Source organism: Poecilia latipinna, unplaced genomic scaffold, assembly GCF_001443285.1.
Source record: "Poecilia latipinna isolate Pla-1442-1.1 unplaced genomic scaffold, P_latipinna-1.0 Scaffold16, whole genome shotgun sequence".
Classification (NCBI taxonomy): Eukaryota; Metazoa; Chordata; class Actinopteri; order Cyprinodontiformes; family Poeciliidae; genus Poecilia; species Poecilia latipinna.
The window spans coordinates 237,479-260,535 of NW_015112632.1; the positions used below are offsets into that span (position 1 = coordinate 237,479).

Genomic DNA, 23,057 nt, shown 5'->3' on the forward strand with positions numbered 1-23,057 from the left:
CTCCTCACCCTGAAAACAAACTTTTGAGCCACCTGGCGTTTTCCCCTTTCTCCGGTTCTTTTTCCCCCAGTTTTTTTTTTTTTTTTTTTTTTTTTTCCATGTAGCTGCTTAAAATTGCAACATGCATTTTGATGCCTTTGTTGAGGCTTGATTTGTACACACTCACGCACACAAAAATGCTGAACATATGACAAGTCCCTCAAGATATTTTGGCATTGATGGATAAACACTCCAGGTTCGGGCTCACTCATGGGTGTCGCTAGAGATTATATAAAAGTAACAGTTAAGGATATATTAATGGGAGAAAAAGAGATTATGGGCTGCCACAGAAATATTCAAACATAATATCACAACTTCATAGTTTCCTTAAATTGGTTGTCCAAGGAAAAGTATTGTACTGAATAAAATAAGTTTTTGTTACTGTTTGAAAGTTATTAATAGTTTTATAATATAAGTGTAGTGGTCTTGAAGTCTGTTGATGTAATGACTGGCAGCTGTAGCGCCAGTATACTGGTCAGTTCTGGGTCCTTTCCAGGCATTTAGCCCTACAAAATCACTGATGTATTTAAGTCTGTGCAATGTTAGGAAAACATGCAGTTTTAATGTTATTGTTGCATATTGCGATGATGCATATCTGTGTTGACCAATCCACATTTTCCCTATTTAACTTGGTAACTTTGAATTGTACGTATATACTCACCAGTAAACATATTTCGATGTAAGATGTATATACTGTGACAATTTAAAATAGTTATAGTGGAAACCTCACAATCTGATCTCTGTGCTTCCATTCTACAGGGTGACAGCAGGACATCAACCTGAAGACAGAAATGAGCCTTACTTCTCTAGAAGAAAAGGGTTAGTAACTCTTGTTTCATTGCACATGGTAGTTTTGTAAGTTCAGACATGCTTTACACATTTGGGGTAGAAATAGTTTTTAGAGTGGCAGCAAACATAACCGAAAGCATAGGTGATTCTTGAAGTACACAATGATTTTTTTTTCTAAAGAAAAGTTGAGTCACATTAAATAGTTTTTAAATTGCAATAAGTTGTGGAGGAGTGGGACTAATATCTCTCACCGAAAGAGTGTGCTAGTTATTTCTCTATGCCTTTTTTAAGTTCCACAAAGGAAAAGCTACTGCCTAAAACAATCCACACAAAACAAAACCAGCATTAGTTGGTAATGACACACAGAAGGTTAAAGTCCCACATTCTAGTTTTTGAGCAGGATCATCGTTTCTGGTAACAGGGCAACAGTAGACTGTGAAAAGTACATTCTCTAAGGTAATATTGTAGCATTTTTTGGCAAGTTGATTGTGCATTTCTTCTGTACCTTTGATATCCAACATAAATTCATTTAAAATTACACCACCAGGAACCGCCAGATACTAAATAAACCCCACCAGGTTCCTAAATCCAAATCAAGGGAAATTTGTACTTTTATGAACATTTCACTTTTCGATAAATTAATTTTATGTTTGATATGTGGGCTATAGAGTACTATTTATTTCAGAGAGGATGGGGAACTTTAAACACTTTTAGTTTTAATGTCAGTTTATCTTTTCTTAACAGTGATTTGTGTAACTCTGCCAGACACACAGAGACAGCAGTGTTAGTAATGCTAACATGCGATAATCCTGATGTATAAAAAATAATAATGGTTGCTCATTGCAGCAGAGAAAAATCTACCTGTTCCATTCAAATCCAGCTTAGCCCTAATTAATACAGTTCAATCAAATGACAACCCTCTTTCAAATGGACATGTCATTGTAGATTTATAAGAGATTTAAATCCACTTGAGCTTCTGGTAGTTCAGCTTTAAGTGGACAACTGACATATCAACAGTACTTTAATGGGCATGCTAATTTCCAAATGCTGCCATTCTATTCATTTGCTAGATTGCGTTCTAGCACCTTTGACGATACACAAAAGAAGAGAAGTACTTGTTGAAGAATGTTGTGGCATTCGTCCAGTGGATTTGAGCCATTTGCACGACTTCCAAGTCACACTGAAGCCCTTCTAGTGGCTGTAGTAACATCAAATGCCTCAATTAGATACTTGATCTTGGTGTTTCTAAAACTTTGGCAGCTGGTTGACAACATTCAGCCAGAGCTGCTCTGTTGATTTTACCCCGGTAGATATTTCTGCAGATGTTTCACAATAGTTGGAATAAATTAATGCCGAGTCTGATTACAGTGAACTAAACAAAAGAAAAAAGAAAAAAAAAAGAATTCACCTTCCCAGAGGTGAATGAGTTCATGCACTCGATGGTTGTCGGTGTAATTCAATGTGGTGATAGGGTTATTATGTTGTAATGAATGAGGGTGCCTCCAGCTCTGTCATTCGCACTTCAGCCAAGACCGTAAAGAAGCTACATGCTCAACATTCCTCTTCTCATGCAAACAGTGAGGCTGAAGTGGGTTGTGCTGTTTGTGTTTGTGTGAATCCCTGTGCACATTATAGTCTATGCATGTTTGTCAGAGGGATGAATGGACTGGAGTGGGGTGTAGAACAGCAGGGAAGCACACAGCAGGGCAAAGGGAGCCTTGCAGCCATTCAGTCAGTTTAAATTGAACGACATTTGATGGAGCCGTGATTGTGATGTTTCAAGATGCCCATTTTTGTGAACTTGATGCATAACTACTTTGCTTTGCAGCTTTCCGTTGTGTGAAATGATGTGGTGTGACAAGTCATGCTACTCTAAAGATCTGTTTTTTACACAAATACCTAGTAACTGGGAGTCAGGTTTTCCATTTATATACATTAAATGCAAAATGTACATATTTTTTTATACAGTTTTGGCTAAATTACTGCTCTGAATATATGTTGTTTCTGCAAATTACCTTTTCTTTGAGTCTGTGTACTCTAGTTAACAATTAATCGATTACTAAATTATTTGACAATTATTTTAACAGTCGATTCATCAGGATTAATCTGTTCATCCATCCATACATCCACCCATATATCTATCTGTCCGTCCGTCCGTCTGTATATTTGTCTTAGCATCTATCTGTCAGTCCATTTGTCCTTCTGTTTGTCCATCTGCTCATCTCATCCATTCTTGTAGACTGAACATTATGTAACTTCTCTAGAAAAATCTGCAATAAATCCAGAATGAATTTATTTATTTTTTTACATTGACTGAGAGCCCTGAGCTCTGCTAGTTTGACTTTGGAAAGTGGAGTGGTAGTGTAACCATACAAAAGGATTAATTTGTGCTGGTCAAAAAATATTTAGTTATTGGACAAGAAAACAATTTACTTACAAAATGTTCAACGAGAGTGTGTTGTTTGTTTCTTTATTTTATCCTATATTTCTCCTTAAGGACAGAGTTTGTCTGGCTACGATGGATTAGAGGCCAACATAGAGAGGACTTTGGGCTTGCTTTCCCAGGCTGTGTTTCAGGAAGGCAGTATTTTTTACAGCATGACCAGCGCATAGCCTTTTTCCTGGGGAAATCCGAGACAAAATCAAGAAAGGCTGGTGCAGGGAGGGAGAGAAGAACAGGAAAACTAGCCCTGGGAAGGAAGGGGGGAGAAGATGAGGGGGAGCAGGTAGGCTGGAGGCCACACAGAACGAGAACACACAGAACAACCAAGAACGAAGCTGGAGCTTCTGGGAAGGATCAGTGAAATATACAGGCATCCTCACTTCTAATTCTGATCCCAAACTCCTCCATTGGAAGTAATTTGGCCTAAAATGTGCTCAGTGTCTTCTACCGGCCATTCAAGCAGCAGATTCAACTGGAATGCAGAGCTAATGCTGGGTTCCTCTGCTGCCCAAGCAGCCTCAGCTGTTAATCCACAGTTGTAGCTGCTATGTTATGCTTGTTCAAGAAATGACATCTGACGTCATTTGTACTTAGCTATGCCTTCTTTAGCAGCAATGAAGAAACATTTTCTTTTCATATCACATTACCCATGAAGTTTGATTAACATCTTGGTGGAAAAAGGGAAATATTTGAAGAAAATCACCAACAAATTAGAACATAAATCCACATGACTTGGAAATAAAAGTAAAGGTTAAACAAATCCTTGGTTACAAGCTTTGCCAAACCTTAATCAAACAGTTACTTGGGGTATTAATGGTATAGAGGAACTGCTAAAATTGTGCATTGGTTAACAGTTATGTTTACAGATAATTGAACAATGGAAATGATAATTACAATGCTTTTTACTTTAGTGCTAGATTGTTTTTCTTCTCTTCTATGCTTAAATATGTCATATTGGTGTTTGTTTGGTATGTTATCAATCTGAGATGGATAGAGGAATAACTTTATGTTGTCAGGGAGCCTAAAAAACATCTCCTGTCTCAGCCATGTCATTGCAGCCTTCAAAAATATCAAACTAAAATTCTTATCCCTGACCAAAATAAAAAAAAAGTGGAAAAACATATTTAATTATCCAAATTAAAAAAAAAATAATTGGCTGAAGCACAATGCCTCATTTTAACCTCTGTATTATAATAATAAATGAGAAAGCAACTTATTGCGTAATTGTTGACCCTTTATTTACAAGGTAAAGTGTTTGCTGCTGCATATAAGTGTAGCTATTGCAGATTTTATTTGCAAATTTACACTTGTTTTAAAATTAGACAAACATTAGTGTTGAAATAAAACTTTAATGAAAACAGAACCCCCCACCTGTGTGTGTTTTATCCCTTCAGGGCTTGACCCTTTACAGCTCAGTGAGAAGTTCTTTGAGCTGTGGCACCAAAATAATCTGCAGATGGTAAGAGTCACCTTCACATTGTCACTTTCATGCATGAATGAATGTATGTGGGTTTAATAGGTCATGTGTGTTTGCACGAAGCACGGGAAGGAGCAAACTACTGAGAGATCCCAGTATCTTTAACTGAAGTGTGTGTGTATGTGTGTGTGCGTTTTAATGAGGAAAGCAGAAGGAAGGAATTTGTGTTGCTCTGAATGAACTTGAGAGGAGGTTATTGAGTGGATGACATCTGTTTTGTAAATTAAGACACAGTTCAAGGTATTCTCACACAGATATCATTTTCTCTTGTTGGAATTTCCTAATGCCAAGTTTGGATTCTTATGCCAGGATCCCTTATATGTCCCAAACCTTTGTGTCTTCTTGGCTCAAAGAGCAAGATTTCTGTGCGTTTCTCATATTCTGAAATAAAATTCATGAATCTGTATTGCAAAACATTTTGTTATTGTAAACAAAATCTACAGAGGATAAAGTTCCGGAACTTCACTTAGGTATTTATCAGGTCCGAAACCTGGAAAGAAGTGTGGACAAAGGAAAAAAAAAAAAAAAAAACAAGCAAGGAAAATATTTTTTATTTAAAGACTCTTTTAGATGTCCTTCTATTTATCCATATGTTTGTGCTCTTATTGATCGAACACAACAACAAACAAAATCATGTCTATACTTTGCCTTAGATCCCTGGTTTGGTTTTCTGTTTCTACTCTAATTCAGCAATTCTAAAAAAAATTATGAACTTTTGACATGCAAAAATGTTCTCCTCATCAATATGTATACGTTAGTCATAACTACTTTTGCCTGTAGAAATAATTAAGAGCAACAGAGGAAAAGCCAGAACTATTGCATAAAAATGCGTTTTAATCAACAGTGCATCTATCAGTTGATTTTGTGTGAAAGCCTTTGCTTTTCCTTTGCTCTCCTTAACTTGGTTTTGATACACAGTGAAAGTAGCAAACAGTAAGAGTGATGTGATAGACTTGAGTTGTTGGATCTACAAGCTGTGGTGTTCCTATCATAAAACATATAGTTTTAACTTTCCGTCCTCTTCTTTCCACCCACAGCTACATTTGGCGGCTATCCAAGGATTTTCAAAGCTGTCTGAGCCTCTGGAGGCCTTACTAACAATCCTGGAGAGCTGTCCGGGGAAACAGAAGGGTCGGAGCCACACCCTGGGCTATCACATTCTCATGGAATTCCAGACGTGGATGAAGGAACGTCCTCAGGTAGTTGAGCCAGGTGTTCAGCCCTTTGGCTCTAGATAAGACTGTAGCTCCAATGTGTCTTACACTTAATATGTGAGCTGCAAGTATTGATTTTGAGCTGATCAAATACTGTTTGTGTTGCTACTGTTACAGTTACAAAGTAGACCATTTGTATCCAAACCTTTTCCTACATGTTCCAGAATTGTCAAGCTGAAATTTCTTTTATTTTAAATTAAAAAGTAAAATATAATTTAATTGTTTTTTTCTTATTTACCGACTTAACAAAAGACTAGACATGTTACGTTCTAGTGAAACAGACTAGTCAGATTTTTGTACAACAGAGATTTGATATCACATTATAAGAAAAACATGCAATTATTATTATTTTTTTTCCCGGTTCAATTATTTTTTGTTTTCTTTGTTCTCAGCAATAAGAATAAGGTAATGATCACTGTTTTTTTTTTTTTTTTTTTTTTAAATGTATCATTTTGTCATCTTCAGGAAATGGTTGCACCCAAGTCTGCATAAGTAAATGCTATTTACTACAAAATACAAATGAAACCAAAAGGAGTGGTTATTAAAAGACAAATACATGTTTTGCATTCTGTTTTGTTTCAGGATTGAAAAAGGTATAAAGTAGTAGAACCAAATTTGTATAATTCCGTTTTATATAATTTTAATAACATTCTGGGTCTGCACAATGACATTCGAAGGGCCATGAATGGCCTGCCGGCAGCACTTTGGGCAACCACAATTTAGATAATGTTACAACCTCCAAAAAATCCCTCTGTGTCAATGCATATTGCATCAGTTTTGTCCATCTTTCATTCGTGTTTACCTTTCCAGATGAGCCTGAGCTCTCTGGCTGAGGACAAAGCAGTGGAGCTCCAGCGGCGGGCTCTTGGTCTGCTGACAGACACTCAGCCCAACTTTGTAGACACCCTAATGAACATCTACCAGATTAAGACTTTGGATCCTTCCATACAATGTATGCACATTTACAAGCTCCAAGCTTTGAACTGTTATAAAGAGGTGAATGAGTGATTTGACTTTTGTTATAATAAAATTCTCTTAGTCCATACAATTTAAAGAGGCAGCTTAATTTTGGCACTTGTTTCGTTTGTCCGTTTTCTTCCCACAGGCAGTAACTCTCAGCATAAAGCTTGGATTGCAGACTGAACTAAATATGGAGAAGGTAAGACTAAGATTGTTTTCTTTATGTAAAATTAATGTTCTGTATATCCCTGCACAATAAATGATAAAGAAAAGCTTTAAACAAGTTCAAAGTTAAATTCTCAGATGATCTTTTTTGTAATTCTTTCTTCATTTCTATCCCTTTTCTATCCATTATTATTTTGCAGATGCTTATCCCTCTGATTTTACAAGACAAGCTGCCTTTGGCAGAGTCCTTTGTCAAAGGACACAGACAGCTTGAAAAGCAGCTTGTTATGTTACTAGACTCTTGGTGTTACCCGGACTTCAATGTGGAAGAGATAAGAAAGTATGCTATGTGAATTTGTAGGAACTGGCTATGAACTGTACTTTTCATATTTATTAGTACCTTTGGTAAACATGTTTAAAATGTCTTCATATAAACATAATCTCACTTCGACTGTTTTAGAAAATACAACTTTTAATTTTAGTACATTTATTGAGTGCGGGTAAAGATGCCAAGTTAAAAACTGTTTCGAATAAAATCACTAGCCGCACTCCTAACAATCCCTTCAAAATGAATGTAACCGAAGAACTATTTATACTTTTATTTTTAAAAGTTTATCATAGTTTCAGGAAAATTCAAGGCTGAACAAAAACTTAAGCATATCCCCTTGCAATGCACTTGTTGACAATTTGTGACCGACTTGCTTAAAATCGTGTGTGGTACTGATGGATCAACTTTGACCCTCCCATTGCGTGTCAGGACAGTTCAGTTGAACCCGAGTTGAAAGGAACCTTTGTAGATCATAAGATGAAAGAATCATCTGAAAGTGGCTCAAGATAATAGGTTTTTCAGAAACAAGTACTGGTGATTGGTTTTGCATAACACAACAGGTGAATATGTATAAAAGCGCCTTGTAACCGCGGTGTTTCCACGGTTCATTAAAAGTTGAGTTTGAAAGCATTGAATGCGATAAATCTTCTGTAAAATTGCTGAGTACAATTTTCCAAAAACGCCACATTCATAACTGATCCACAGTATAAGGGGTTTGTCGCTCCTCCATTGGATGGTGATATCTTCTCTAACTGTTGATGAGTGTTAGTACCATGGCTGAAATATTAATATATCTAATGTAAGTTTTAAGATCTGACTTTAAATGACGCGACATGAACAAAATTATTCACGTTTAATTTTAATTACATTTCTTATTCGATGGACACTCCATAGCTGTAAAATTGTGTTTTTCGACACTAGCAGAACATCAAAAAAAGTTTTGCATACAATTGTAATGAAAATCATCCTTATAACTTCACCATATAAGCTTATATAACTGTATGTATTTGTCCTTCCACAGGAAGTTTCCTTGCCTCTCTCTGTCCAAACACTACATGACACAGATTCAACCCAAAATGCTCACCAAACATGTTGTACGGCTCATGGAAAAATTCAAAATTGACCAAAGTGGGTGGCTAACACGTGTCACTTTGTTTTAATGTGTTTTGTTCCTTTTCCACATATTCACACTCCTACGTCTTCTTGTCAATATAGGCTTCTGTCCAAATGCTCTTCACAAGAGGAGACTGGACTCTCTGCGTTACCTTGTGTATAAGACATTTGGGGACGTAAGTGATGTAGCAGAGTCTTGCAGCCTGCAGACTTTTAGAGGCAATAAAGTCACTTTACTTTGACCTTAACTGTCAATTTCTGCACATTTTATAAAATATGACAATAGTAAACCTTAGGTTTCTTTTGTGTGTTTTTTTTTTTTAGAAAACCATGACAGAGGAGAATTGGACAGACCACGTGCAAGTAGGTTTTTTATCTGATTATGCTTATTAGATTCTTTTTTTCTTGCACCACTATGTTTTTAAAGATGTTCAATGTTTCATATGTGTGCAGTATGTGGTGGCAGATGACCTCGAGCTTCAAGTCCATTTGGTGGAGCTGTTGGTGAAGTACAGCAGTCTTCGGAAAGCCTCACAGTGGTCACTAAGATACAATCTCCCTAAAGATCGACTTTCTCAGGGGGTGTGGGAAATGCAGCAGAGTCTGCCACCTGATCTACAGTGAGTTAACCAAAAATATGCAAAGACACATCCTACAATAAAACTAAGTGACCTATCTTAATTGTATTGTAGGTCACTTGCAATAAATAATTCTTTAGTTTTNTGAAATAATAAAAAGAACTTCCAGTTTTTTTTTATTTCATACTTCCAATAGATATTTTGTGTTTTTCTTTCTTTTCCCTATTTTTCCATATTCCTTTGCTATATTTTAGTTGCACACGTTTTCTCTTTATTTTCAGACAGATATGTTTGAACAATCTCACCACACAAGAGGAGGAGTGGATCCCACCTCAGTCTCACTGCCAGAAGTTCTACCAGGCGCCTCTCACCAAAGACAAAGTCCACTTTGTAGATACGCTGGAAACTCTCCAAAGATGTCAAAGTTTTGTTCTCAAGGTACAGAGATTTACCTGTTTTTTTTTTTGTTTTTTGTTTTTTTATTCTATATGTTTTTTTTTTATATTGACACATTCTTTTTGTGTGTCCTTTTCCAGGAGAGTGGTGTAGTAGGAGTTGACATGGAGTGGCAGCCTACGTTCGGCTGTATCGCTGCTCAGAAAGTTGCTCTGATACAACTCGCTGTTCTTGACCAAGTTTTCTTACTAGACCTTTGCGCAAAAGGATTCTGTCACCAGCCTGATCTAGTTGGTTTCATCAGGGCTTTGTTTTCTGAACGAAATATTCTGAAACTGGGTAAGTAACAGCTAAATAAAACGGCAATTGGTTTTATCCAGGGAGTGAGTTTAAATACAAAGAACGTCTCCTAATCTCTGTACAGGTTATGGTATGACCGGAGATCTCAAGTGTCTCTCTGCCACCTGGCCTGAGTTATCAGAGGAGCCACTGAAGATGGAGGGAATGCTCGATCTTCTTAAAGTACACCAAGAGGTGCCTTTATCCCATCAGTCACAAAATTTCTACAAACGCAACTAAATCAGTCAGTTGGCCAAACATAATATCCCTTTATTATTACAAGTTTAACATTTCTAAAGGACTGATGTAATCTAATGATGTTAGCAATTCTAAGGCTGTTTACAATGATCTCCAGTTATATCAAACCTTCAAAGTAGAAGCTCTTCTTTTAAACAGATTCTACATTTTAACTTCAAAATAATTTCTAGTAGGTTTCTAAAACTCTATTGAGATGAACGGTAGAGATAAAACAATCAGTGATTTATGGTTTATAAATCACTGATTTTTATCTCCTGTTTTTGTAAATTGCGTTTCTCTTTTAAAACTAGAATTTACAGGTTTTTTTTTTTCTTCTCGCGTTTCTTTCTTGAGTTGTCATTTGTTTTTATTAGCAGTAGAGGCGACTTTCCACTGGGTGCACAAGAGAACGTGCTATTTTTAGACAACAAAACGACGACAGAACTGAAATTTCAAACTGTGTTTAGCACCTTATATTAGTTATTTTCAAAATATTTGGAAGTAATATTCCTCCCTTAATACTAAGATTTCCAAAAAGCTGCAGTCATTTCTAAATCCAGCTTGTTCTTTTCGCCAAAAAGTCAAGAAAGTCAAGTTGACAGTGAAAAAGGAACCAGTTGAGGTTAGGATGTGAACTTTATGGAGGTTTCATGTTTCATGTCTCTGGGGCTGACGCAGATTTAAATTTTAGCCTTAAAAACAGAAGTTAAATGGGCTTCAGAGCTTTAGAATTCAAAACAAATAAACAATTAGTAGTTCATTTAGATTTTTGTTAGCTCACTAACATCATCTACGCTGAAGAAAGTTGTGAATAAATTTCCATGTGGGCCTCTAGATCCGATACCTAAAAAAAAAAAAATAAACAAAACTTCTTCATCTGTAGGTAATATTCAATCTTCTGACACTACTTGCATGTTTTGTGTTTTACCCATTCAGATTCAGCGTGGAAAGGTGAATCAAGTTCAAAATGCCCCTAGAGAGGTCCTGGTTGGTGAGGACAGTTCAGAGAAAGGCCTCAGTTTGCTGGTGCAGCAGGTCCTGGGAAAGCCTCTGGACAAGACAGAGCAGATGTCTAACTGGGAGAAGCGTCCACTGCGCATCAGCCAAATTAGATATGCAGGTATGGCATTATGCATGCACAGACAGACAATAACAGAGAGCCAGATGGTCGCTGCTCTCCTCTCCATAGAACATTAGAGATTATTTTGTTATCCCCTGACAAAATGCAAACTGATAATTCACCCCCCCCTTGGTCCTGCCTCACTTCTTCTCTTTTTTTTCCAAACTCTTCTCTAGCGGCAGATGCCTATTGCTTGCTGGATGTGTACTCTGCTCTCTCCAGCAACCCAGCGAGCTTTGGGCTGCCTGCTGACCTGCGCAGTATCACTTCAGGCCAATCAGAGAAGAGCAAAGACAAGGAGAAAAAGGGCAAGAAGGCAGCACAGAATCCTAGTAAAGAGGTAATGCCTCGGCTGGGAGTTCTGTTACTACTACGTGTTGCTTATTTTTGGGAAAATATGTTTCCTTCCAGTCTATAATGTGAATGATTTTCACAAGGGCATGTCGCTGAATATGTCTAAGCAATTCATCAATATAGTTGTATTTCTAATTTTATTGTGCCACATTTTATGGTGCCACTTTAATTGATGTTACTTTAAAACAGGTAAAAAATGTAAACATTCCTCCTGCTTGCATTACCAAAGATGGTCAGATTTTTTTTCTCTATATTTAGTTTCCAGGTTTGTTTTATAGGCCTTACCTAAGCTCAGATAGTCGGGATACTCTTTGATTCATGCTATAAAGGTCTTCATTCCTATCTTATTATTTAGGTGGATATCGCATTAAAATGTTTTATGGCTTTGCTGTTGACGAAGTGATGCGAATATAAAGCTTAATGATTTTTCTTTTAAACTGAAGAAATGTACAATGTCGTGTTATTATAAAATAGCATAAATATATACAAATATAACTTCCATTTAAAATTTTATTGATACAAAACAGTCTCAAATATTGAACAGGAGTTAAAAAATATTTTTTTTTAGCAACACTACATATTCTCCACACAGATAATATCTTCCTTTAATAATATTTTACTGCATGAAAATTTTCATGCAATAATTTGCATGAAATATTTGATAACTCAGACACAAGCATCATCGATTATAAATTTAGCTTTCACTTAATGACATGAATTTCAAACTTTGAAGGTTTTCTGTAGTTTGTGCACAACTAGTGGATTTGTAAATTGGTTCTGGGTGAATTAAGGTTTTTCTGAAGCCCCCCGGCCAGCAGGGGGCCGTAAGCAACAGCAATGTATGGTTATAAACTCAGCAAAGACTGGATATGGCAGTCATTCCAGACATTATTCCTGCTATACCATCTCCCTATATGGAAGAGTGTAAAGAACGAAGAGCAGACTTAAACCCTATAATTATCTTTAGGCTATCTTTAGGATGTCTACTTAGTGACTGAGCCTTACAAGACATATTTAACTTTTAAGTTGATCATTGTTCTGAAATCAGAACCTTGATTAATTCAGCCCAAAAAGACTGAATTAAGAATCTAAACCTGTCTGAGACATTCCATGATTGGGATAAATTCCAGGAATAATTAAGGATTTTTGATGGTGTCTATGCAAAATGGTGAAGTGCAGTTCGCACATCTTTCTTGTAGTAGACACTCTCTTGGCATCTCATTTAGTGCTTTCTTATGAGCTTTTAGCCCATCTTCATGTTTGCATATGATGATTAGTTACACAGAAACCAGTGATTATTTACATAAAAACTGAATGTAGGAGGCGGCGCACCACCAATGATCATCTTACATGAAACGCGTTTTGAGACTGGAACATGTAAGGCCTATCCAGGATAAATAACAGATTAAGTTAGCTTTATTTTTTCCATTGCGCAATTAATTTGTAGTCCTACACTGCACAAATGATGTCTAAAATGCACCCCCCAAATCAAAACCCGGCAATGTACCTAATAGGAACTGTTTAAAATCTTCATAAAGATCTTCTTGGTTATCATTGGAGGAAAGGAAAGGCATAGATTTTTATATAAAATTAAATTAGTATTTTTAAATGCATATTGGCTTCTGAAGCACTTTAAAAATCGATATTAGAGTCCCTGCTAATTTAAAACTAGCAGTAGTTTGAAAAGGATGAAGAACACAATCCTATACGTATTCCTTATAGTTTAATGATGAATTAGTGATATGATAGTTTTATGAATAAAAAAAATCAAATAATTTTGATAAAAATAGGTTAAAAATAGTTATCAAAATGGCAACATTTTAGGAATAGTGTCCGAATTTAATGTTATCTTGATGTTGTGCTGCTCTAAATGCTGCCAGTGTGGAGAAGTGACAATTTATCCTCCTTAGAGTTGGTATAGTGCAGTTATCTCACATCCAGACTATAATCAGAAACCATAACCTGCTCTATTTGAAGAAGAGCAACTGTGCTAATTTGACAATTCTTAATTCTGTGATAACCTGCGACCTTTTGTGTGACTTGTGTGAATGAATAAAGGCAACCTCCAGCTGAAGGCCCTGGATTTGAGCATCCAGCCTGCAGGGAGAGACAATGAGCGTTTGACAAAGGCCCTTCACTAGTTCCTATCAGCTCCAGGGGTGCAGTTGTATAACTCACCCTGTGCTGTGACCTCTCTGAACTGAGGTGCAAGTGAAAAGAAAATCCCCCTACAGGGATCGGTTAAATATCACATTATTCTCTGTGTCCATTTAGGAATGTCAGGGGGCTCAGAGGGTCAGTCCCCCTCATTCTGACAAACTGAAAGGCCTCCTGTGTGGCGAGCAGCCCTCAGAAGACACTCCACCCCTAACCCCCCAGCAGTTGCGGGTGGTGTGTGACAACATGCTGCAAGGACTGGGAAGATATCTGCGGTGTTTGGGAGTCGACGTGGTCATGCTGGAGAACACTGATGATCACAGAGTGGCAGCAAAGGTTGGTTAGAAAGCTATTAAGAGGAAGTGCATTTTCTTTTTTTTCACAAAGAAGAAAAACGTACAAAAAAATAAAAATACCACAAAGAATCTAAACAATAAATCTGGAAAGTAAAACCTTTACCACAAAAATATATATTTTTTCTTAAATATAATTCAGGTTTTGGACAGACCAAAATCTATTGACTTGTCCAAATGTTGTAATATGATCAACACCCAGTTTACATAAACAGCCGCTGATACTTGCTTTTTAACCACAATCCAGATTCTTAAGTGAAACGTTTATAAATCTTTTGCACTGCAGATACAAGTCGTTTGAATGTGTGATGTCATACTTAACCACAGAAAGTCTGTATGTCCTTTTTGGGTACTTGAGGAGTTTGAATATTTCCACCTATTGTTAGGAAAATGTTTATGACATCATTAGCGACACCATGTTATTGTGATTTTAGAGTTCTCTACGATTGTGTGATTCAGCAGCTAAATGTAGCTACAGCACATGTACGGCTTGTTCTCTTTCTCATTAAATTATCCATCCATCCATTTTTTCATTTGTTTGTGCATCCATCTATTTATAAATTTGAAATATTTTTAAAAGAGTGTTAAAAATCATGGAATTTTAACATGAAATTGTGTCTGAACCCAGGTAGATGTCCAGCATTCAGCACTTACAGTTACTTCAGACTAATAAAAATACCAGCTACTGTACAGTAAATTAATGGGAAGGTTTTTTGTGCGCTTTCAGTTGGCACAAGATGAAGGCCGTGTCATCCTCACATGTGGTCAGCCGTTTCAAACTGTAAGTACATGCAAAGTCAAGTGCATTGTAAAAACCAAATGTGTGTCCATGGATGCACTCCTGATTATTATCCCTATTTTTTTTTTGTTAACATGCTTCAACTGTCTTCCAGTTACGTTCCCAGGTGGGTGAAGGTCGCTGCCTATCCTTAGACTGTTCAGAGAAGGCCAGAGACCAGGCTATTCGAGTCCTAAGACACTTCAATGTCCAGCCTACTCCCAGTGACATATTCAGCCGCTGTCAGGTATGTTTCCTTGTAATTTTGTTCTTCTGTAGTCTAGTGCAGTGCAAACACTGATTAATGGTTGAATTTTTGTCTTTTCTATTAAATACATTTAAACTAATTTACCTCTACCCAGACACAAAGCCTTACTTATGCATAAAAGTTGACATTTGGTCTCATCTGACTACAGAATACCTTTGCAATGAACAGTAAATAGCACGTCATTAGGGCTTCAATCATTAGAAAATGAACCAAATGGTAAGCATTATGACAATCATAATAGTTGGGAATGAAAATACAAATTTTCTGCACATCTCTCTTTTGTATCCGTGCCAACCACCGTCTTCCCAATGTAAGGTTTTGCATCATCTGCATAATGATTTTTTTCCATTCAGCAGGGTGAATGTAAACAGTCCTTTTTGTTATTAATATTCCACAGATTGATTTTGCTGGGACAACATATTTTTGATGCATTATGCAATTCTACATTCTGACACAGTGAAAAACTACATATTTTCATAAAAGTATAAAGATGCTACACAGCTGCATGCATACAGTGCATTTATTTGATCCTGCATTAAGTTGAAACTGTGTTGATATAACAATTTTTTGTTGTTGTTGAATCAAACCACTCCTATGAGAAAGAGGAAAAACATTTCTAAAATGAATAATAAGGAAGTACTTCTGTGGTCTTAAAACTTGTTCAGCAATCACTGAGTTCTCAATTTATAATAACAAACTTTGTGGTGGCCATTCTTGTTTCAAATGCAAAACAAAAGCAGAACACATTAACTTGCATGGATGGGAAAACCATCAGAGGAGGAACTGTCATTTGTGTTGAGATGTTTGTGAATGGGGAATCTCCTGGAGATAAAAACCTAAAACTATGCAGAAATGCATTGCTATGCAATGTTTTACTTTGTATGCACTACTGGATCTGAAACAAGCTGCTGCATAGCTGTTGAGTTGACGAAAGGTTGAGTAAGATGCGGAAAAGATGGAATGAGAAAGTGATTTGTATCTTGTTGGCAGTAAATTGGGCAGTACAGTGAGGTTTAGAGGTCAAAAATAGCTTATTTTAAATTATTAACTAAAGGAACAGCTTTCGTGTGGAAAGCTATAGATTAACGTCTTGGTATATCTAATTAGTATACCTCCTGGTAACCTCCTTGTGGAGGTATTCCAGGCATGTCCAGATGGAGGGAGGCCCCTGAAGCAGACTCGGGAGACACAGAAAGGGATTGCATTTCCCATCTGGTCTGGGAATGCTTTGAGACCCACAGCGGTGACTGGAGGATGTGGTAGGGAGGACAGACGTCTGGATTACATCGTTCGGCTTGTGGTCACCAGAGCTTTGAATTGTACTGGTGCTTAACAGTGGAACGAGGTATTCTAAGCAGTCGTCAATGATTTACTCAATATCATTTTAAGGACAGCATTTGAGAAAAATGGAAAGAAAGTAAGCAAAGAAAAGCATGTGCATTTCAGAAGATTTTTGAGAAACACAGATGTCTTTTTCACAAGTAATTTCATGTAAAAAAAAAATCTGCTTTTTGTTCTACAGAAATTATGACAGTTCAAACCTAGAGTACTCTAAAGAACCCTCATCCTATCTTAGTCAGTGATTTTAAACTATTAACACAGAGGCAGTGTTTTTAATAGTTTATTTTTTCCACACAGATTTTTTACAGTTAAGTTGCAATCAAATAAAGAAATGTTATTTATAATGCTGGTGTTGATGCACATCATTGAACATTAATTCTTTCTAACTATCTACATGCTTGCCATGTTTGGTGAGGCTGGAGAATAATTCAGATATCGTTATCAGTGAATTGGTGATTTATGCTACCTGACCTGCAGATGTCTCTGTGGGTGGCTGTTTAGGGAAGCCATGCGTCTGCCGGTGACTGTGTTTGTGTGTGTGTGTGTGTGTTTGTTCTTGTGGTTTCAATGGGAATCTTTGCAAGAGGGTTCCTAAACCTGGGTGTTCTGGCCTGCTCCTGGAGGAGGAGACAAATGTATCAAGATACGCCACAAACTGCATCTCTGTCAGGCTTGAAATGTTACAAATGTGGACCACCTTGATGCTTCCTGCTGTCCAAACTCAGCTAAACAACTATTTATAATAAGGTAGAATATGGTTCACTGCTGAAATAACACAAAGAGAGGCAAATTGTGTCTCTAAATGAATTAAATGCTGTATTACTCCAGTACAGATGCAAACACAGCCAGAGACAGAACAAGTTTAATGGTGGATCTCCTTCATCCTTACCTCTGACATAACTTTCTTCATTAGCACATCTGGAATCTCTGTTAAGGAATTTATTCTTTCCTAGTTTGTCTTATACTGTTCTCCTACCCTAAAGTTCAATTTTTATTTTACTTTTTCTCCTTAATGTGACAAGCCTAACACAATTTGGTGCCCCGCTTATTTGTCCTTATGTGTTACACAGATCTAGAGAGCCTCACCGTTGCCCTGCGCTGTGGCCCACCCAGGCAAACTTAACCCTTTTGTTGTCTGATTGTAAAGCTTTCTGATTAGCGTTGGACGGGTCAGTTTCCCTCCGTTTGTCTTCTTCTCATTCATATACACCAGTGATGAATGTCACATGAAAAAAGAAAGTAAAGGAAAAGAAATACCTGGTTAACCAGTGACTTAATAACTTTAGGATTTCAGAGGCATTAGGAAATGTGTTTTTGATGGATGTTTTAGAACTCCCTGGAGTCCAAAAGTATTAAAGTAATACTGTTTGTCTTCTTACTTCAACAATAAAAAATACTGCATTTCATTTATTTTTCTGGTAAAATACCTACTTGTGTTGGAATGTTTCTTGTTACATTTACTATGAACAATCTCACTTTGAATATAATCTAAAACAAGGGGTCTTTTGAAACATTCACATAAGGAAAGTCATTTTAGCATTACCTGAAACATATGACATTTATTTATTTAGACACTTTCATTTCTAATTTCTAAAAAAGAATCTCAACCCAATAACTAAGCTAGAAACTTTATTAAAGTTGCAGCTACAGTCATGCAGTTTGTTTTGGTTTGTAGCGAACTGTATTTTGAAGTAAATGGTTTGGGGTTTAGTTTAATTTTATCCACTTTGTCTGTTACTGCAATCACACACTAACAGACAGGACGTTTTGAAGCCCGAACAGGCCCGACCATTCCTGTTTGTTTTTCTGCACCTTTAACCAGATGCTGGTGTGTGTTTATATGAACTTAAACCAAAACTGAATTATTTCTGTGTTCAGTAGATTTTTTTCTGTTGGTTACCAACAGACAAGTAATGAAGACAAATGAAGGTGAAGAATCTTAATTTAAAGTAACTGGCAATATCCATGCAAGTGTGTGTTTTCAGTTGTAAAGTAAAGAGGACAAAAATATGTGTTCTTGAACTTTAGCCAATAATGGAAGAGATACATTGGCTTCTGAAAATAATTTACAGCCCTGATGAGAGCAGGTCAGGTGTCACTTTAGGCATCCAAAGTACCATTTAACTTTGTTACGACTTTTTATGATCGATTATAATCAATTAGTGAAGGAAAATCACAGTTTTTCCTTCAGTAATTGCATTCTCAACCTGCAACAGAAAGCTACCACTTGAAAATAGTTAAACACACAACTATTGATGATGAATATAAATAAAGGCGTCATTCTACAAACATTAAGTGTTTGTATAAGTATGCAGCTAAGTTATTAAAGCATATTTGTTTTCTACATTTTGTACGCATCACATTTTCTTGTTTTCTTGTTGACTTGGACAAGATATGTCTCATATTAAAGGCTACAAAGGTTTAATATTTGCCTTTCATGGTCACATTTATTTACATTATATGAACTGGCATTTTAACAGAGGTGTATAAACTTTTGAGACAATTTTAACATTGCACAGCCTATAGTTGCACAGTTGCTTTGTTTTCCCACCACTAATGCCTGCTGCACCTAAACTTTCCATGCATGTACACACTTGCACACACTTCCGTTGAGTTGTGCAGCTCCATGAAATGTGGCCACTGGCCTTTTGTAGACACGTTGAGATCGTCTGTGAGATAAATCCAACAGACACACAGCACAGCGATGCATCTGCACAACTCAGATCTGACAAACATGCACAGATAACATCATACTGTACACACAGGCACTTCAGAACCTTCAAAGGCTCAAAAGGCTTGGTCGCACTTCTGTTCAGGCTCAGCTGTAGACGCTGTTGCAGTGAAAGCGCTGGTTCCCACGCACTGCACTACTGGGGAAGTGAAAACAAGAGCAACAGGAACCGCCAAACTGTGAGAGGGAGGGGCAGGAGAGACGGAGGGGGAGTGGGGGCTCGGGGGTGAGAACAGAGGAGATGGCAAGGAGGTAAAAAAGATGGGAACAAATTTAACCAATTGAGAAAGTTTGGAGGAAAAAGAGATATAGAGGGAAAAATGGCTGGAATGGATTGCTTTGTGGGCAAAGGAGATGAGAGTTCATTGAGTGGAGGATAGAAGGAGGACGAGAGAGTAAAGGATAAGGAGGGGTGGAAGAGAGCAGGGCAGTAGAAAAGGACTTGTCCGTCCTTTGATCTTCTTGGAGAGCCGCAAGCTGAGAAACCGGAGGAATGTGAGAGGCTGAGACGCAGTTAATGTTAACCTTCACAAGCTGTTAATCAGTGTCAGGACGGATGGATATGTCAAAGACTGTCATAAACAACCTCACACCTTTAAATCAGAATTACTGTTATTAGATTCACATGGCTTTGGTTCACATCAGTGCTTTTGATTTTGCTTATATAAACTTTAAAGACGAACATTTTCTCAAATCTGCACAACTTTCTTGTTTTGTTCCATACATGTGCACTGCAGTGACAAAACTGAGGATTGTATCTGTGTATCCCCCCCCCCCCCCCGCCTCTCACTGTCTCTTCCTTCATAGATGAGAGGAAGAGACAGTGAGAAGGGGGTCGCGGTGGAGAGATGTTGAGGGGGGACGGGGGGGGGGGCATTCCATACGCACGCCAAGACATTCCGAGGGAAACCATCCCAAATATTTCCCACTGTGTGTGGTGAGGGTTTCACATCTCCTGTTACACACACATAGAGTTTCACAAAGTGTTCAGAGTCAACCCACACACTGACTTTGCTCCTCTAGGAAGCACGTCAATCTTTCACTCATTGTGTTTGGTACACACACACACGCGCACGCACACACACACACACACACACACACACACACACACACACACGCATACAGTAATCAATTGAAAGAGCTTTGTCTAAAGTATGAAACCCAGCATGCTTTGCTTTTTGTGGGTGGCAAGTCAGCAAAAGCCATTGTGACTGTTTTGTCACTTTTAATGTATGAGTTTTAGAATTGAAAGAGGCATTACCACAAATTTAATACAACTTTGCTGTGGTTTCGCTGGGAATCATGTTTGTTGTGGATATGACCTCTTCAGTTTAATGAGAAGTTGACTCATGAATGAAGATTATTCATCACACATCACAAAAGAACTTCACTGGAAGGGGAAGTGTTTGCCAACATTTTTTTTTAAATTTATGTGTCTGGGGTATTATTTTTTTCTTTAGCTTGTAAGCCTAAATCTGGCATATTTGCATGATGGATTGGCATCAATAATTCATCTGAATATTCCTCTTAAACAGGCGGTATTATGTATTTTCCAGGCACATGCATAGTTACTTGATTAACACAGTCAAGGAACTGTTCCCTTAGTTGTTATTAAAAAAAAAATGATGTTCAAATAACTTAAAAGAAATTTTTCTTTGCAAATTGATTGTTTGAAATTGGGCTTCTGTATCTTTAAGAAGCTCCTTTGCTTTCTGATACATCGCCTTCACCACATCATCACAACAATGCTTCTCATTGTGCTGTTTACAACTGTTCTTAGGATCACTGGACTCAGAAGTAGTTTGTATGATAAGCTCAGCAGATGCACAGTACCACTTTGTGTTTGCTAATTGCTGCTGCTGCTAGTCTGGAGGAGCGGAGTGGGGAAGGCATGGGGGAAAGGTGCTCTGTGAGGCTGGAGACTCTCTCTAAACTGGAGCTCTCTCATTATATTCGTTTGTGCCAGCAACCATCCAGCAAGGATTTCTCGAACATTTATGAAAGAATCAAAGCAACAATTCAGATATGTTTTTGATGAGGGGATAACATTATGAGATGGTATAAAGCTCAAAAAATGTGTTTTATATAGCACCACCTCCCTTAAAACAAAACAAATGTGCTGTCATCGTAAAATACTAAAAAGTACATAGGCAAATGTCACATTCATTAAAATTGGCATCGGTAGTCAGAGATGTTCAAGCCTACATTACCCATGTTCCTACATTACAATCAAATTAGTCAGTAAAAATATTTTGTCATCATTTTCCTGCAACAAAATGAGACAAGATTGCTGAAAATGAGATATCAGTGATTTGTTAGGGGAGTCGCTGGTTGCATCACAAGAACAACCAGCGACTCAATAGCAACTTATGATAAAGTTGCTATTTAGGAAATCTCACAATAGCAACTAAGCGCATTTGGTGTTGCTTGCATGTCCTCCATCGTTGTGTTATTGTTGCATATTGATCACTTGGCGCTACTTTTCAAACTCTATGACCGCCTAACAATACTATCACTCCACTACAGCTGTTACTCAGTTATAATGAAAAGCCATCCAAGAGATGAAGTGCTAGTGGAAAAGGGCCATAAAGTACAGTGTAGGATTTTCACAGCTTGAGGCACTAAGCTGTGTAGCAGTCCGCTGGCTCTTCTTTTGATGTTCCAGTAATGTTTGCCTGAACGCAGTGTGAACAGCCTATGGAGAAGGTGTGAGAATTTTCTGATAATGTTCAGAGCCTTGCTCCTTAATCTGAAACAGATTGTGGGCACATGCTGCGTTTGAGTTTTCTTGAAAGTCAGAGTTATTAAATTAAGTCACACATGAGCTGTGAGTGTTCTGGTTGAAAGTGAAATATGGTGGGTTTTGCTATTTGTTTTGTGAGCACTACTGTGAGAACTTAAAAGTACTCACGGTAGTGTTAAATGTAGCTATTTTGAAGCCGTTTGAACTTTGGGTAAGGCTACTGACTCCAACTATCAGTCAGAAGTCCAACTTTAGTGTTCTTATTTAGTTTTTTCATGTCTGGGAACTCGGAAAATACCACTCCTGAGTCCCACACAACTGTACAAAGAATGCTGAGACAGTCCAGTGACACTTCTAGCTTCCCTCACTAAACTTTGCTGAACTCTTTTGTCTGCAATGCTGCTGCTGGAGCACCAAGCAGAGAAGCACTATGTACAGTAGAAATATTTGAAACCTGAAATTTCAGAAGCTACCCAAGCGTACTTATTAGTGATGTAGATTATTACCTCATTAGTACTTCTAAAAAAATCTAGAATTGCACCTCCTGTTAGCTCCTGCTAACTTTTTATCAGCTCAAACCAATCTGCCCATTCTTCTCTAACAACTAAGCCCTCATGTAAAAGCAGCTGCTGTCTACTAGATATTTTCTCCTTTTTGGGTCATCTCTTAAACCAGTGATATGACTGTAAGTGAAAATCCTAGCAGATTTACAGTTTCTGAAGTACTCAGAGCTGTGTGTCACCAACGACCTTGCCACATTCAAGTCACTTTTATCTCCTTGCTTGCACTTTCAGTCACTCGGTTTTATCTTTAGCAAGTCCTTTAGCATGTGTAGATGTGATTGAATGATTTGCTGTTTTTGTCACCAAGTATTTATACAGATAACCTGCCCATTAACTGATTTATCATTTATTCATTCAATACTTGAGCATACATTAGTTGTGATCTTTATAATTGTCTTAAACTGTATCAGAATTTCACTCTCTTAGTTTAACTAAAAATCTCTCAAAAGAAAGTCTGCAGCCGTTTGAAAGCACAAATCAACAAACATTAGTGCAAGCTGTTGGATACGAAAGAAGATGAGCAATCACTCAGCAAGCATTTAACAAAGCAGATCTGCCTCTTTTTCCCACA

At 37.4% G+C, this 23,057-nt stretch overlaps 1 protein-coding gene across 4 annotated transcripts in view; it reads left to right on the forward strand.

Moving 5' to 3' along the window:
- exd3 (exonuclease 3'-5' domain containing 3) overlaps positions 1-23,057 on the forward strand; it is a 51,406-nt gene that overhangs the window by 4,798 nt on the left and 23,551 nt on the right. For all 4 annotated transcript variants that reach the window (XM_015033787.1, XM_015033813.1, XM_015033804.1 and 1 more), the window contains exons 2-19: positions 799-858; positions 4,666-4,730; positions 5,786-5,947; positions 6,773-6,958; positions 7,068-7,121; positions 7,288-7,427; positions 8,437-8,543; positions 8,631-8,704; positions 8,853-8,891; positions 8,982-9,148; positions 9,388-9,544; positions 9,643-9,841; positions 9,927-10,036; positions 11,015-11,198; positions 11,375-11,538; positions 13,827-14,045; positions 14,790-14,843; positions 14,956-15,087. In XM_015033787.1, coding sequence (XP_014889273.1) covers positions 831-858; positions 4,666-4,730; positions 5,786-5,947; positions 6,773-6,958; positions 7,068-7,121; positions 7,288-7,427; positions 8,437-8,543; positions 8,631-8,704; positions 8,853-8,891; positions 8,982-9,148; positions 9,388-9,544; positions 9,643-9,841; positions 9,927-10,036; positions 11,015-11,198; positions 11,375-11,538; positions 13,827-14,045; positions 14,790-14,843; positions 14,956-15,087 — 2,241 coding nt within the window. In that variant the 5' untranslated portion in view covers positions 799-830. The remainder of the gene's footprint in view (positions 1-798; positions 859-4,665; positions 4,731-5,785; positions 5,948-6,772; positions 6,959-7,067; positions 7,122-7,287; positions 7,428-8,436; positions 8,544-8,630; positions 8,705-8,852; positions 8,892-8,981; positions 9,149-9,387; positions 9,545-9,642; positions 9,842-9,926; positions 10,037-11,014; positions 11,199-11,374; positions 11,539-13,826; positions 14,046-14,789; positions 14,844-14,955; positions 15,088-23,057) is intronic.